General features: G+C 43.3%; 1 protein-coding gene across 8 annotated transcripts in view; it reads left to right on the top strand.

Annotated features, from left to right (window-relative positions):
* Nucleotides 1–17,311, top strand: part of LOC119173523 (solute carrier family 41 member 3) — an 880,209-nt gene that overhangs the window by 706,582 nt on the left and 156,316 nt on the right. For 7 of the 8 annotated variants that reach the window (XM_075896486.1, XM_075896484.1, XM_075896483.1 and 4 more), the window contains one exon: nt 5,830–6,113. In XM_075896486.1, coding sequence (XP_075752601.1) covers nt 5,830–6,113 — 284 coding nt within the window. Of the gene's footprint in view, nt 1–5,829; nt 6,114–8,799; nt 8,895–17,311 lie in introns of all 8 variants that reach the window. The other variant, XM_075896482.1, reaches the window with a different exon arrangement.

The raw sequence follows: 17,311 nt of genomic DNA, 5'->3' as shown, positions 1-17,311 counted from the left end.
TACTTATTATATGCATATCTGGTTGATGAACATAATTTACAAATGTATATATAATGTTTACGTATAATTTTTGTTTGTATACTTGTGTATTATCATTATGTATATATGTCGCCCAACTGTAACCCCACTCCTTATGTAATACCCCCCTTGAGGGGGCCCTTGAGGAAACTAAAAAGTGAGTGAAGTGGTACAAAGCAATAATTTGTTCAAAAACTTCCTTCGATATCTGTCTCAGTGTTGTATGTATTTTTAGCCAATTGCAATACGCACTGGCGCTGTTATGTTTCTCAACAGCTTGTCTTTTTAAGCTCCCAGGACTACATTGTTGCTAACTGCTCCAAAGCAACTGCTCCAAAATTGAAATCTTGTGGCTCCGAAAACTGCTCCAGAAGTCTCACCCCTGGTTTAATTGCGATACGTTCCATACTCTCATTAATGCTATGTTATTTCTCTATGTTACCAGCTATATTTCTGTGGATAAGGAACCGCACCTACCGTTCTCTTTTATCAACCAAGCCGCTATAGCAAAGTACGTGCTCATACTGTAGCATTTTATAAGCCTCATCTGTTCTAACCTCACTGAGCCCTATTACATCCCATTTAGCGTTCCTAGTTCCTCGAATGGCGCAGCTAGCTTTGCCTCACTAGATAAGGTTATTGCGTTCACTATTTTCAAGTTCAGGTTCCAATGGCGGCTTGACAGGGTCCAGAGTTTCGTAGAACGCAATAATTTACGGATCTTGGAAATCTTCTGCTGAAACCAAGTAAACTCTTAGAGGCAAGTAGCAGCCCTAATTTGAAAAGTAAGAACAAAATATACTTCATACTGAGTGCACACCCAGACACCGCACAGGATGTGCAAGTGCTTGGCAAAGTATGTTGCAGTGACTATACAATGGTAATGTATCGAATTCCTCTAGATATGAATAAGGGACGACAGAAACTGACACGCAAGAAGGCAGTCAATGCCTTCTTGCGTGCAAAGAAGTCTTTGTCCGTCATGACAGTCTCTGTCATGCCCAGAGTACCAGCTTGTCACGCGAGACAACAAATGACCCAAAAATAATCCATCGCAAAATGTCCACTTATGCACGACCACGTAACAATAAGAGAGTAAACTATTTTCGATGTGGCATATTGTTTGCCATTGGTTCTTCAGCATGTTAAGCTTTTTGTTTTCCCCAAATTCGCCTGCTTGTTACACGACGTCACAAAGCCGGAAAGCATCTTCTAATTGTAATTCAAGTCGGCTAGCTGCTAATCACATAAGCGGTAGCCACTTATAGCAGCCGGCGAGATCAATTATGACTATAATAAAATATTTCTACTCACAGAACAACGGTGTTTAGTAGTTTTTGCGCATTTAAGTGTCTGTGAGCATATACAGGCTGAGAGAACGAGGAATAGAGAGAAATAAGCAGGGCTGCACGTGTGTGCTTCTTTGCTGTCCCAGATTTATTTTGAGCTGCAGAAGACAATTTAGGTTGAGTGAAAACCTACTAGCCCGACTCTTAACTAAGCCTCGATAGTGCTAAAAACCACGATTTTTCACCTTCTCCGTGGTCCAGTGGGTCAAGTTGTGGGGCAATCTTGAAAGCTGAGCTTCCCACTGATCTCTAGTCCACTGCTTTATTAGTTGTCACTCTACAAGCTGCCGCTATAGCTCCAAGTTACCATGAGCAAGGCTGATCAGGTCTATCAGAAACTAAAGCGCAAACACTTTTTAGCGTTTCAGTACGGAAAAACTTAAGCATCGAAAATGGTTTGTCACGCTCATCGGCTCATAATAGCTTCGACAGGGCAGCAGTGATGATATATCCTTTTCAAAGCAAATTATTTTCCTGAAGCAGCGAATGGTTTGACCGGTCCATAAAAATTTTGCTTGTTCCCATCCGTAACTGTATCAACAAGTGACAGCAGGATAAGAACATAAAAAAGTGATGTAATATTATAGGGCCCCTGTTCAGCACTTGCATGCTCTGCAATATTACAGCACAAGACGCAAAAGCGTCGCATAAGCGACCCGTACCACGAACACCCTACAAGGAAAATCATCAGAGCGAGAATTTTGGCAAAATTTCACTATTTTGTTACATTGCCTCGTAACAGTTTCATTCTCCCTTAACAACAAATTCGAGTGATTACTGTTGTGACAAAAAACTTCTCCTTACTTGTTGATTTCCCCAGCGTGCAGACAAGAGTGACCACTGTCGAAAACGGGGGGATCCGCCCCGCAACATTTAAGGGCGAAGCTCCTTATGGCGTCGCTTGTGCGTCCCTTGTAGTACGTAACTACCAGTGGCACATACCCGAAATAGGTATCACATTTGACCTCCAAGGTGGTGCCGGTGAGAGATTTCTTTTGTGCGTTGTTTAACAATAAAAAATAGTGCTCAGTGTACATACCAATGGATGCTAATGGGGAATGAGAGACAGGAGAATTCGGCCTTAAGTCAACGCGCACGCTGCGATCTCCATTAGCAGCCATTGGCATGTACATTGAGCACTATCTGACAAGAAAGGGTTGCCACATTATACTCGCTGGGTGTAACCTCCTTAGTTTTAGAAAGGATTAGCGAGCGTTGAGCCACAGGGCCATGAATACAATGAACTAGTATATACCATGAATGAATTCGAGGTGGTTAAAGGGGGGAAGCAGATACGAAGCGCAAGCCGTGAGAAATTAAAAGCTGAATCCTCCTGTCTCTCATTTCACATTAACAGCCACTGGCATGTACATTGAGCACTATCTGACACGAAAAGGTTGCTACGTTATACTCGCTGGGCGTAACCTCCTTGGTTTTAGAAAGGTTTAGCGAGCATTGGGCCGCATTGTCATGATTACAGTTAACTAGTACATACCATGAACTCAAGGTGGTTGAAGGTGGGAAGTAGACCCGAAGCGCAAGCAGTAAGAAAGTGTGTGTGTGCCACCTCTCGTTGAATCCTTGGAATGTCCACTGAATGGCGGTTCTTCTATATGGGGAATATATGATAAAAAGATGCGAGATGTTGGGACTTGGAGTGTTGAATAGATGGACGAACGGACACACAGACAGATGCATGGATGGACGCATGAACGGACGCAGGGGCGGATGCATGAACGAAGGCAGGGACGGGCGCACGAACAGATGCATGGGCGGTCACACAGACGGACGCATGGACGGACGAGTGCTTCGCCCCACTCTCCATCATTCACTCCGTGGATATGCTGCCATTTTTTTACGGGTAGGGGGGGGGGGGGGTGCGAAAAGCTCGGGTTTCGCTTGTCCGCACGGCTGATACATCTATGGCTCAGGTACGGTAGTTAGACAGGACAGTACCAAGCTGACCCTGGAGACATAAGAACCTCATTAAGAAACGTCAAACCATGAAAGCCTCAAACACAACAGACAAAAGAGAACTGGCAGAGCTTTCGAATGTGACTGATCAGCGTGAGAGATCCGATGTAAAATAGTATAACGTGTACATCGCATTATACTCGATAATGCGATGTAATCATCACAATATACTCGCATTATAATCATAACATTATGCATCGAGCCGTATCGCGTCGTATGTGCGAAGATTCGTACTATGAATTCCTTTCTACTTTGTTTTCTTGTTTCAATAAGTGCACAAGTGATGTACATTTTTTGCACGACCTACGTACCGCTCTTTTGGCAAAATTGAGTGTTATTTTTCATTACTTTCTGAGTATTGTTTTCTTGGTATTTCTCTGTTAGTTAATAGTTCTTGGCTTATTTTTACTTTTCCTGAGTATTGTTTTCGTATTATTAGGCTGTTAGTTACTAGTTGGTGTTATTCTTAGTATTATTTTGCCATGTAATTCAATTTGTTTTGATGTCGCGCAAGTGCGTTACTTTAGCACTTTTTAGACTCATGTATCGCCTTGTTTTCCATTTCTTTTTGTGATGCTTCCCTTACTCAATGCTCCCCGAGGAGCCTGTGAGGTACTTGTAAATAAATAAATAAGTAAATAAATAAATAAACTGATAAATAAAGACTTGAACATTTTCTCAAAAACGAAGAAATCATCCGATCGGTGAAGAAGAAACTTGGGATAGGCAAAAACCAAATTTATGATCTAAACAGCGAGAAAGGCAAAGCAATACCAATATGAATAGATTAGTTTAAATAACAGAGGAGTTTTACAGGGTTGTGCATAGTAGCAGGACAAACACGATTATAATGTAAGAACGAGCAGCACCTCAGATGACATCCCATCAGTAATAATTGAAGCCAGGAAAGCCTTGACGGGGAATGCAAAAAGGCAAAGCTGCTGGCTAGGATAAGTTACCATATCAGATCTGATGAAAGACGGAGGACAGATAGCGTTAGAAAAACTGGCCACCCTGTTTACGAAGTGTCTCTTGATGAGGATGGTACCAGAATATTGCAAGAGGCAAACGTCATGTTAATGCATAAGAAAGGGGACGACAAGGACTTGAAAAATTACAGGCCGTTCACCTTCCTCTCCGCCGTATACAAGTTATTTACAAAGGTAATTGCTAACAGATTTAAGACATTAAAATGTAATAAACAAAATGTTCAAGCGCAGAATACCAATAAAGAAGGCTCTAAGTCAAGGGCCTACGTTATCCCCAATGCTGTTTACCACGTGTTTGTATACTGGAGGATTTTAAAGAGCGGGAATGAGAAGAGTTAGGAATACGAGTGAATAGAGAGTACCCTAGTAACCTGCGCTTCGCGGACGACAAAGCAATGCTGAGTAACTCAGAAAATGAGTTGTAATTCATGGCTACTTAATTATAAAAGGAGAGCAGAAATGTAGGTATTAAAATACATCTAATAAAACGAAAGCAGTGTACAACAACCTCAGAAAAGAACAGCGCTTTGAGATGGGTAGCAGTACACTTGAAGTTGTAAAAGAGTACATTCACTTAGGACAGCTAGTAACCACGGAGCTGAACCACGACAATGAAGTAACTAGGAGAATAAGAATCGGTAAGCATTCCAAAATCATGACTGTACGATTGCCACCAACCCTCAAGAGGAAGGTATATAGCAGGTGCGTTCTGCAAGTAGTTACCTACGGAGCAGATGCCTGCAGGCTTACAAATAGGGTTCATCTTAAATTGACGACGACGCAGCGAGCGATGGAAAGGAAAATGACTGGTGTAACCCTAAGGTACAAGAAGAGAATAGAGTGTATCAGGGAACAAGCGGGTGTTAACGACATCGTAGTTGAAATCAAGAAGTGGTCACGGGCAGGGCACATAGCGTGAAGGCAAGATAATCGCTGGTCATGAAGGGTCACCGGCTATATTCCTAGAGAAGGCAAGTAGGTAAGGAGGAGACATAAAATTAGGTGGGTAGATGAGATTAGGAAGTTTGGGGGTATAAAGTGGCAGCATCAAGCACAGGTCCCAGTTGACTGGTGGTACACTGGAGGGGCCTTTATCCTGCAGTGAGCATAGTTAGGCTGATGATGAAGATAAAGGTGCCTAGCTTTGTGCCGGGATGCATGCATCGTCTGTTATGGCAGCCGCCAAGTTCATTAGTGAATGAGACATGCTACGTGACCATGACAGATACAGACAAACACGATGTGCCTGCTAATTGTTACAATGGTCCCAGTAATTACTATACCAGGCCGCGCATTAAGAGATGGCTGTACTCGCGATCCTTTGCTGCAGTCTTATTGACAAAACAGCTACGAGCGCACAAAAACACTGGTGCATGGACAGGCAAGTGGGGCGGTCGAGTTATCTTCCATGTCATGCACAACCAGGTAGACTACTAAGTGATTTGTTTACCCACCATCATCCTCTGAACTTTAGTGGGCCAATTGTGACGCGTGTGCAGCCGTGGGCGGTAACCTGGCGGCCATTTACTGTTGCCGACTGTCCACGTTCCTGAGCCGGCGCGTCGAAATGGGAGTGCTGCCACCCGAGGATGCGACCCGGTGTGCAAACCCGTTGGTGTTGTTCGCCGGTTCTTCCGAGGTTGGCCGTGTGGCGCGCATTCTGCTGCTGGTGGTCATTCCGGGACAGCTCATCTTCCTCACCGCCACCGACCTGCTGCGATACGGCTCGTTCAATGTCACGCCACTCTTTGGATTTCTATACGTACTCGTCGCCCTCGTGCAGGTACGTTGAACTCATGCACCCAATCACTCGTTCTACGGTGTTATAGGGAAGCAGAGCAGAAGACTGTTGGGCGGCTTGCCTATTCATGAACACTGAAAGTCTGGTCTTCTTCTAGTACTTGTCACATTTAGAGCTTCCTCTTTTTTCAGGGCACATGGGGCAGGTTCGAGCTAAAGGTATAGACCATGTGTTTCGAGCAGCCTTTGAGGCCGTTTTCACTGATAGGTGATTGTCAAGGTGTTTCTACCGCTTCAATCTAGGCTGTATCACAGAGACCTCGAACCAGCAAACCGCGGAACCTATCGCTGGCAGCCCGGCTCAAAAATGACCGCCGTTGTTATATATTTCTAGATAAGTGTGTCTGCGACCCAAATTATCATTATTGGAAGCTTAGAGTTTCATACTAGCACCAGATTTCCCAGAGGGAATTGTGGCGCTACTGTCTATGCGGGCTCTTTCAGCGGCGCTTGTACCCCACGGAAATAATGGAAACTACAGGCTTCGGATATGCGTCGAATGGATTACGTTCTTGAAATTCGCCGAATGTAAAACCAAGTCATATGAAGGTACTGGATGCTTTAACACGATTTAGACGAAGACCATAGGAGACACACAGAACACAAATGAGCGCCGACTTACAACTTACTTTCTTTGCTTTTGGTTATGTATAGCGCGGGTCTGCTGGGAGCGTAAGAAAGTGTTGTTTTAGTAAGTGACCCCAATATCTGTTCGCTAGGTTATTATGATTGTTGATTCCTCCCTACATGCTCTCCATGTTTTTGATCGCTTCTTCTTTTGATATACACTTTACTTATCACCAGGACAAGTTAAACATTTCTCGCCCTTCTCTCGGTCAGCTTTTATTTTGAAGGTGTCGTTCTAGGAGTATCAATCATGTGCCGTCTTAGTTTTAAAGTTCAGTTTGCCTTGTGTGATATAGATGTGCATTATCTTTGATACTTGATTGATATGTGGGGTTTAACGTCCCAAAACCACTATATGATTATGAGAGACGCCGTAGTGGAGGGCTCCGGAAATTTAGTCCACCTGGGGTTCTTTAACGTGCACCCAAATCTGAGCACACGGGCCTACAACATTTCCGCCTCCATCGATATCTTTGATACTTGGTCCCACTGTAAGCATTTGCATTTTTTTTCTTATAGATCTCGGGTTCTGTTCATATCATCTTCAATCTTGCTCTTCTGCGTATAGGTTATACAGGCAGGTTATGTCACATAAAAAGGCTTGTTCTAGTGCAAATGAACTCCATTGTAAGTCATTGCTGGTCCATGTTTTGTGTGTCTCCTATGGTCTTCGTCTAAATCATGCTGAAGCCTATCCATTTACGTACCAACTCACCCAAGTCAAGGTGCTATATTAAGGTATATTTATTTCAATATTGTTTCATTTTTTTGTACGGAAATATTGTTGCAAAAAGTTTTCGTGACCACGATGTAGAAGGAAAACTTGGACAAATTTAACAACCAGGGTATACATTGTTCTGCCATTTTTCTTTACAGATTTCGCGTCAACATATGATGAACTGTATTTTACAATGCTTTAAAACAAACAGTTTTGTTTTGCCAAAGTACGCAGTAACATTTCATGGGAACAACACTACAGTATTAAGTGATAAACACTTGAAGTTTTGTCTTCTGCGATGCCAGGTGTGTTTGTCCAAGTGGTCTGCCCCCAACGCACCTCTCCTTTTGTTGTGAAGTTAAGGCAGAGGAGCTTGACGGTGCGTCTACTTAGTTTCGCTGTTGTTTTGCAGTCGATTTAAACGAGTTTTGACAAAACAGCTTAACGAATAGACGTGAACTCGATGTAATATTTTATTTACTTATTTATTATGTATTGCGAATACTGCAGGCCAGTTTGTGGCCCAAGCAGGAGGGGCAATTGGCAATACACATAACACTGTTACACATACAAACAAAGAATAAAAATAATAACAATAAAAAGGAGTACAATGCAGATTGGTCAAGGCTTAAGCACACCATACAATGCATATACTTAGCGACAGATGCTTTCCTGGAGCGCTTGGGAAAAATTTTTGGCTTGTATCACTGCTTCCGGGACCGCATTTCATTCGGAAGTTGTACGTGGGAAGAAGCTGTGCTTAAACTGATTAGTTTTGGCGAAGATAGGCTGAAAGGAATGAGCATGCATGCGACGGGTCCTTATTGTGCTTAGCGGTTTAATCATAGTTGACGGAGTTATTTTCACCTTAGAAGTAGCAATATTGTTGAGGAAGAATAAACGGGCCAAGCGTCTACGAACTGCTAGGGTTTGAATGCCATTATCAGTCATGAGCTTCGACGGAGAATCGTAACGCCCATATTTGTTAAAAATAAAACGCACCGCTCTTCTCTGAACGAGCTCAAGCATGTAGATATCTTTTTTTCAAGTGCGGATCTCATATCACGGAAGCATATTCAAGTTTAGCTTTAACAAAAGTTTCATAGGCTAATAGCTTAACGTGACTTGGAGAATGTCTTAATTTTCGTCTCAAAAAACACAACTTAGTAAATGCAGCAGAACAAATACGTTTTACGTGGGCAGACCAAGATAAATTAGAGTTCAAAGTGAGGCCCAAGTACTTGTACTCCCCAACATCTGCAATACAAGTGTTCTGCAAGAAGTACTGGAAGTTGAAGAAATGTTTTTTGCGCATTGTTCGTAGAAATGCACATTTTCCGGCATTCAACATCATTCCCCACTGCTCACACCAACTCTCTATTGCAACCAGCGATTCCTGCAAAACTTCACAGTCATCAGGTGAGCGAATTTCTCTAAAGACAACACAATCATCGGCAAACAGCCTGATGAAGACGGTTTCGGGAACTACGTCGGCTAAATCATTTATATAAAGAAGAAACAACAGCGGTCCCAGCACGCTGCCCTGGGGTACCCCAGAGGTAACAGCAAGAAAATTAGAGAAACAACAATAATATCAAAATACTGTTTTCTGTTATTTAAATCAGCTCTTATCCAGTTCAAAAGGCAATCGGAAAGCCAATGTGTTCAAGTTTATACAAAAGCTTATCGTGTGGCACTTTGTCAAAGGCCTTGCTAAAGTCGAGGAAACTCACATGAACTTGTCCAGACTCGTCCAATACCGCAGAGAAGTGATGAACAGTAGTGACCAATTGCGTAACAGTGGACATATTTTTTTCTAAAACTGTGTTGATAGGGCGACAAAATGTTCCTTTCAGCCAGAAATTCATGAATGAATTCTACAATAACATGCTCCAACATTTTACAACAGCTACTTGTGATGGAAATGGGTCTGTAGTTAGAAATTGAAAGTTTCTCTCTCGTTTTAAACAGTGGTTTGACCCTAGCAACCAAAAAATCATACGGGACTTCACCTGATGTGAGAGAGATCTGAAAAATGTTAGTTAAAAAGGTAGATAGCTCATCAGCATACCGTTTCAAGAGTCCATTAGGAAGATCATCGGGGCTGGAACTTTTTCTAGGATCAAGTTTTCGTAATAATAACAGTATTCCGAGATCCGAAATAACAGGTATATTTGAATAATCCGTTGGGCGTTTAGGAACAGATCTGCCTGGTGAAAAGACTGATTGAAAGTAATGATTGAGCTATTTCTTTGTCATCTCTTACAATTTTACCATTTACAGCTATTTCAGAATATTTTTACGTTCACGCAAACACCGCCAAAACTTAGAGGGGTCATTTTTAATTAACTCCGGAAGTGTTACGGTAAAATAATGAGCTTTCGCTGATTTAACCTTACATTCCAAAGACTGCTTCAGGCTTTGTAAATGTTGCTCCCCTAGACTTTTCTTTCTCCTAAGACGTTTAATCTTACGCTTTGTCTGAATGATATCTCGGGTAATCCATTCATTGTAACGCTTGTTTCTAACCTTCCTTAAGGGTACAAAATGCTCGATGCAGTATTTTATTGTTTCCTTGAAGTGCGTCCACAACGTGTGCACATCATTGCTAGTTTGGATATCAAATTTTAACTCTAAGTAATCAATAATAGAAGCGTCATCGGCACGGTCAAAATTTTTGACATGGTTGACCGGTTGGTCTTCAACACTGACAAACCAGGTACAAGAACAATAAAGCGATAAGAGCCGGTGGTCGGAAATACCAGGATCTACATTTACTACACCACTGGAAAATGCGTCGCTAACAAAAATAAATCTAGAATGGCGTCAAGACGGGTAGGTTCCAAAACTAACTGTTTTAGACTTATAGCCAACATCATGTCTAAGAAAGTATCACATGGGTCACTCTCTCCATAAGTAGGCCGATTCCAGTCAAAACTCGGCAGATTAAAATCACCTGTTACAATAACCGGGCGACCACGGTAGGGCAAAAGATAATCGTACAATTTGCAAAGAAACGAGTCGGTTGCATCAGGCGATCGATAAGCAGCACAAAGCAAGAATTTTAAGTCACAAAACGATACGTTTAAAAACAAGCTTTCATGATTAGAGATCCCAGGCAAAACCGAGATCTTGATATTGGTTTTAGCTATAACGGCAACGTCCCCACCACGGGAGCCACGATCACACCGAAATATCTGATAGCCACGTGCAACAACTTCGCCGTCACTAATCCTATCACCCATCCAGGTTTCAGTGATTACAACTAGATGGGGGTCATAATTCAAAAGAAGCAGTTCTAAACTGTCAATTTCATTTACAATTCTTCTTGCATTGAACGAAATGACAATCAGCTCATCAACAGGGCGCCGGAGTGGCTATATGTTTGCTGGTGCCGGCAATTCATTTGCTTCGACAGGAACGCGCCGGTTTGTGGAATCGTTCCATGCGTACAACTTTTTGTCAATGTGAAGTTTTTCGTGCACAAGCGTAACCTTCTTCCCCTTGTCTTTTCCAGATTTGGCACTCTGCCAAAGCGATCGTCTTTTTCTTAGTGTTTCTTGCGAATAATCATTTTGAATGGAGACATTTGTTCCCTTAAGTTATTTAGCGTTGAGCATGACGGCTTGTTTTTCAGTGAAATTACTGAAGTGAAGGATCACAGGGCGATTTGAAGACGGCTTACGTATTCTATGAATTCTATCAACAGACGAACAAGTTACTCCTAGAGTTTCTTTGAAGATGTCGTCGAGAATCAGTCGTCTTAAGTCGAGTTCACTTTCCTTAGAGGCCTCCTCAACGCCAAATACAACCAAATTATTACGCCTACCTTTGTCTTCAAGGTCAACTATTTTCGCATATTTCATGACAACCTCTCTAACACCATCAAAAGAATCCATTATCGCAGCCATTCCTTTCGTTTCGCTCTCCAAATGGCTTAACCGTCCTCCCAGAGACATCACCATTTGTTCTGTTTGCTCAACTCTTTGTTTTACTTCTAGCAAATCACTTCGGATAGCTTGTTGGCCTTTAATAAGTGACTCTAGCATCTCTTCAACGGTAGGTCCTGGATTTTCTTCAATGTCCCCACACAACAATATCTTACATGCATGCGCACAATCACATAGTATACAAAGCATCGTCCGTGGGCACGGCACAACAAGAAGGCATCTTTCGTCAGATCAGTACGAATAAGTATAACTAACCTACAACAATAAAACGGGAGGCGCGGTGAACATCTTGCCCCATGCAGCCTCGCCGTGTCCACTAGCCGATCCGTCGTGCACTGTTGGTTTTATAGATGCCCAGGGTGATGACGTTAGGCCTTCGATATGCATCCGCACAGGCGCAGGAAGCACATTGGAAACGAAGCCTGCCGATGCAGAGACGGGGCCGATGCTTGTTGAAACTTTGCCAGCCCAGAAGACCACTTGATGTGACGATTGAATAAACCCGGCGAAAGGCAGCAAAAGGGCCTGCAACAATAAAACGGGAGGCGCGGTGAACATCTTGCCCCGTGCAGCCTCGCCGTGCCCACTAGCCGATCCGTCGTGCACTGTTGGTTTTATAGATGCCCAGGGTGATGACGTCAGGCCTTTGATATGCATCCACACAGGCGCAGGAAGCACATTGCAAACGAAGCCTGCCGATGCAGAGACGGGGCCTATGCCTGTTGAAACTTTTCCAGCCCAGAAGACCACTTGATGTGACGATGAAATAAACCCAGCGAAAGGCTTCAAAAGGGCCTGCAACAATAAAATGGGAGGCGCGGTGAACATCTTGCCCCGTGTAGCCTCGCCGTGCCCACTAGCTGATCCGTCGTGCACTGTTAGTTTTATAGATGCCCAGGGTGATGACGTCAGGCCTTTGATATGCATCCGCACAGGCGCAGGAAGCACATTGGAAACGAAGCCTGCCGATGCAGAGACGGGGCCTATGCCTGTTTAAACTTTTCCAGCCCAGAAGACCACTTGATGTGACGATTAAATAAACCCAGCGAAAGGCAGCAAAAGGGCCTGCAACAATAAAACGGGAGGCGCGGTGAACATCTTGCCCCGTGCAGCCTCGCCGTGCCCACTAGCCGATCCGTCGTGCACTGTTGGTTTTATAGATGCCCAGGGTGATGACGTCAGGCTTTTGATATGCATCCGCACAGGCGCAGGAAGCACATTGGAAACGAAGCCTGCCGATGCAGAGACGGGGCCTATGCCTGTTGAAACTTTTCCAGCCCAGAAGACCACTTGATGTGACGATGAAATAAACCCAGCGAAAGGCAGAAAAAGGGCCTGCAACAATAAAATGGGAGGCGCGGTGAACATCTTGCCCCGTGCAGCCTCGCCGTGCCCACTAGCCGATCCGTCGTGCACTGTTAGTTTTATAGATGCCCACGGTGATGACGTCAGGCCTATAATATGCATCCGCAGAGGCGCAGGAAGCACAATGGAAACGAAGCCTGCCGATGCAGAGACGGGGCCGATGCCTGTTGAAACTTTTCCAGCCCAGAAGACCATTTGATGTGACGATGGAATGTGACTTGATTTGATGGAATGTGACTTGAGATGTATCGTCTCATCGTCACTTGATGTGACGATGAGACGATACATCTATGCGCAGCGGTGAGTGGACGACGCTTCCCTGAAGCTGTCAAATACTACATGTGAAGCTCCAAAGCTGCAGCAAATCATGCACCTCGTGGTCTTCAGCGTCTTTGAACAACAAAAGCGATCCTTCAGTGCTCTTCATCACACTACACTACCCACGCTGCGCGAACAACCAAACTGAAACTGTAGAAACAAATTCGTAGAAAGTGCGCTAGCTAATGTATTCTAATCTGAAGCATGTTCTTTCCTTAATTTTCATGGGGGTACTCGATCCTAGCACCATATTTCTCTCTAGGTACTATTGTATGAAACTCCATGACTGGTAGTACTCAGTTTGTTCTTTCTTTTGTGAAGCACCCACCATGTGTATGCACAACCTTGGTTTAAAAACTCTATTTAAGAATCACCGTTCACATTTTTCAGCGCTTGTGTCAGTATCTAAAGGTTTCTCTAAATGTGATGTCATGTTCCCTTCATATATGACCAATTTATGACCTAAATAAAACGCCTTCCTTCAATTCTAAAGTTAGCTGACTTTAGGTTTAACTCCTTTAAAGATGTACTAACATAAAAACTTTTACCTCGCGTTTTTCTGCTGCAATGTGTTGCTGGGGACCTATTAGTCATAATATGACACATAGTTTGCTAGAGCACACGACAGATAATTAACTGCAGGCCCCTTATTACTGATCAGTTTCAGTTTCGGTTTGAGAGAGCTCCCAAAACGAGAAGCCGTTGAATGCAACTATCGCCTAGTGAATGCAGCTCTCGACTACGTCAGCACACAGAACTCTGACACACTTCCGCAGGGTCCGCACCAATAATTACTTTCGAATAGGAAACAGGACTGCAGCGTTGTCAAACACAGAACTTTCAGAGCGTGCGCCACGGCCAAGCGCTCGCGACCAACCGCTGACAATTATAAGCAGCGGGAACAAACGCCGCAAAAGAAAAATGGCAGCTATAGGGTCATCATAGCTTGTTTTTTTTTTTTTTACTGCAGCGTGGTGACTTGTGGAAAGTAGCCGGTCCCCAAAGGTTCCCCTTTGAGGGTGTCAATGGCACGATAGAGTCGAGCGCTCACGCAAACTTAGAATATAATTTAAAATACCTTCCGAACTATGTTCGCTGTTGAAATTTTGCAGATATACGAATGTTCACGAGAATTGACCCGCAAGCTATATCGGCCTCAAAATTTTGTGCCAGTACCCCTTTCAAGCGGAGAACTGACAAAGAAGGGCATATTTAAATAGGAACACACAGAGGGCGACTACACAGAGAAAGGTACACAGCACCTGTCTCTGGCATAGCCTTCTTAGTTCATAGTGTGCCCCTGCACTGCTTGTTGAACATGCGAGAAGGCGTCGTGCCCATTTTATGTCGTCGACTTTGTTTCTGTGCATAATTTTGGGTTGTTCATAAGTATCGAGCTGGCTAGTACTCAGTATGCAAACTTATGCTCCATTCCGGGTTTTCAATGTGTTTAGGGCTGTTATAAACGAATCCTACGTGCACGGTCTTGTTTTAACTTGTCGACATTGTCACGAAACAAGCGCGGCAAAGATTTTCTCTGTCCTTGAATCAGGGAATGAATTCAAGAACGCATTTTCGAAGAATGATTCGCAAATGTACGGGTCAGTAGAAAGTGAGTCTCCTTGTGCCTAAAGGTTGCTGGCAACGACTCGGGGCTTTGTGTCGATTAAGCTGCGAACAAGAACATGTGCGGACTTTATTAGAAAGCTAACATAGTTGGTACGCACTCATTCTGAAAAAAAAATTCGGCAGGTTGCACATACTTTGTGAGTCACTATTATTCAAATCATGCGGAGGGAAGGTGACCATGTAGTAATTTTTAAACTCGAAGCATTTCCTAGTCACATGAGGTCATGGATTTGATTTCGCCGTCGACACCCGCAATGCACTAGCTCACGCCTCGTGCCAGCTGTCATTCCCCTCCCCCTCTCTGCCTCACAGAGCCGACGCAGGCTGAGTCTGCTAGTAAAAAGCCGACTGCTTACGCTGCACAACCGTTCACTGGCCACCCCGTATATGTAGGCACCGGATCGTGCGTTCGTAATTCAGTAAAAGGCGTATTTACTTGGCTTTCGATTGACTTGGTGCTTTGCTTGACTCGCATAGATGTGAGGGAAGCCACAGTACTCCACTCCTAGTAGTTGGGCAACACCCAGCACCAGCTTCCCACCACTCGTTGAAGGCAACGCTTCTCCTTCATTAAATAAATAACATTAATAATGACGATATAACAATTTGGCATTCCCCAACCATGCCCAAATATTCAACATTCACGCGATACCAACACCACTCTGCGACGCATTTACTCGAGTTCCCGCCGTGGGAAGATGCCGTTGGCTTTTTTCATTGAGCTACACGCTAAGAAAGGACGCTAAATACATGAATAAATGTTACACAGTTGCTAATATTTATTTAACCAGTTGTTTGCATTTGCGGAATGATGCCAACAGCAATACAAATATTAGCAACGCCAGAAGCAATCAGTTGATATGAAGTGCTTGTGCTCATGATAATGGTTGCCCTGGACCCTGTTACTTAAATCAACTTCAGCGGACGGCACCTAACTACAATTAACGGTAAGCCGTCATGACGGCTGTATAATAGGATTGCATATCTAATGTTTATAAAATTGGATAGCCCGCACTGCAACTATAACTGACGTTTCGCGAACATTCGGATCTATTTCAAAAGTAGCACACTGCAGGCATGACTCTGTGGTAGAATATACTTCATGGCCACGCAGAATGCTGGGGTTTGATTTTTGCTGAGCCTCTGACATTTATTATTTGCATTCATCGCGTCGAATCTGGAGATGACATCTTTTTCTCAAAGCTCACGCGTTCAGAATACTGATCTGTGTTGCCGTTCCGGGTAGACACTAAGTGTCAATCACCTGCAGCACTGGCACATACCCGCAAAGCACTGGCGCATACGCTCTCGCTGGTATGTGCCCCTTTCTGGTGAAACGTTTCAGATAATGTACGTGATGGGATTGTGGCGCTATTCTTAAAACCATCTTCCGCTCCTGTACTAGTTTTGGTTCTTGTCAAGTTAAGGGGGTGATCACAAGAGCACCGAGACGTAAGTCGCAAGATAAATAGATTGATAGACACGCAGATAAAAGCCAAAAGTGCTTGCAGTACCCCCCCCCCCCCCCCCAATCCCCCCAAAAAAAGGATTCGCACTAAACCAGGGCGTGCAAACACGGACGCAAAAAGAACACCCCAAACGCTTACTAACAACTGAAGGTGTGCACAAAGACGAGAGAGAAAGAAGACATGACGTCTTGCCCGCGCATGCCAATGAGATATGCGATTTTGTCAATGTGGCATTCGTGTGGTCTACGTGAAAGATAACTTTCAAGAGATTTGAATTCATATTTATGCAAATTATTACTCAAGCATTGTCACCACTATTACGTATTTGCCTCAATCGTCATACTCATTTCTGTATGCCTACGCTGGCACAAGACTGCAAAGTTAACGAAACATTGGCGAGCACTAACACCGTCTACAACGTAAATAAAGATTTAATTATGAGCCTCCTATTAGCCAGCTTTTGTGAATTCTTTGGTTTGTTAATTTATTTATTTATTTATTTATTTATTTATTTATTTATTTATTTATTTATTTATTTATTTACACATACCGAAGCACAAATGGCGCCATGGTAGGAGTGGGTACACAAAGATACACAGAAGACTAACTAAAAACTTTGAGCATAACGCAAACAGGTAACATAATAACATCATGCACATATTGGGGCAAAATATCCGAACATGGAAAAAAAGCAAAAAAGAAATAGAATTTGCAAACAGATCAGCTTTTATCACATATGTGAATGCGTGTAAAAACCAGGTAATGAATTTTTAGCCTTCGATAGAACGGCGAAAAAAACTGAAATTGAAAATGTTCGTTAGAGTGTAGTGACGCCTCAAATTTAGGTTGTGATAGCTTCTCGTCGTTGACTGTGGGGCGAAGTTTATGTATTTCTTTTCATTTGACAGTTTAACTGTGTAAGAAGCGATACTTTGCAGAAATTTTAATGACTCTATTTGGCAACGCGAATGAAGTGCAGTTTTGGCAATGAAGATACAGTATAGAAGAGGGTGAGAAATCGTGGTCGTAACGATGAAATATGAATTTTACCGCCTTTTCTGAAATGCTTCCCGTTCTTGAATCTCGCACTGCTTATACGGATTCC

Source organism: Rhipicephalus microplus, chromosome 5 (assembly GCF_043290135.1).
Source record: "Rhipicephalus microplus isolate Deutch F79 chromosome 5, USDA_Rmic, whole genome shotgun sequence".
Lineage (NCBI taxonomy): Eukaryota > Metazoa > Arthropoda > Arachnida > Ixodida > Ixodidae > Rhipicephalus > Rhipicephalus microplus.
The sequence above is the reverse complement of the archived record's forward strand: the minus strand, read 5'-3'. Positions and strand labels throughout refer to the sequence as shown.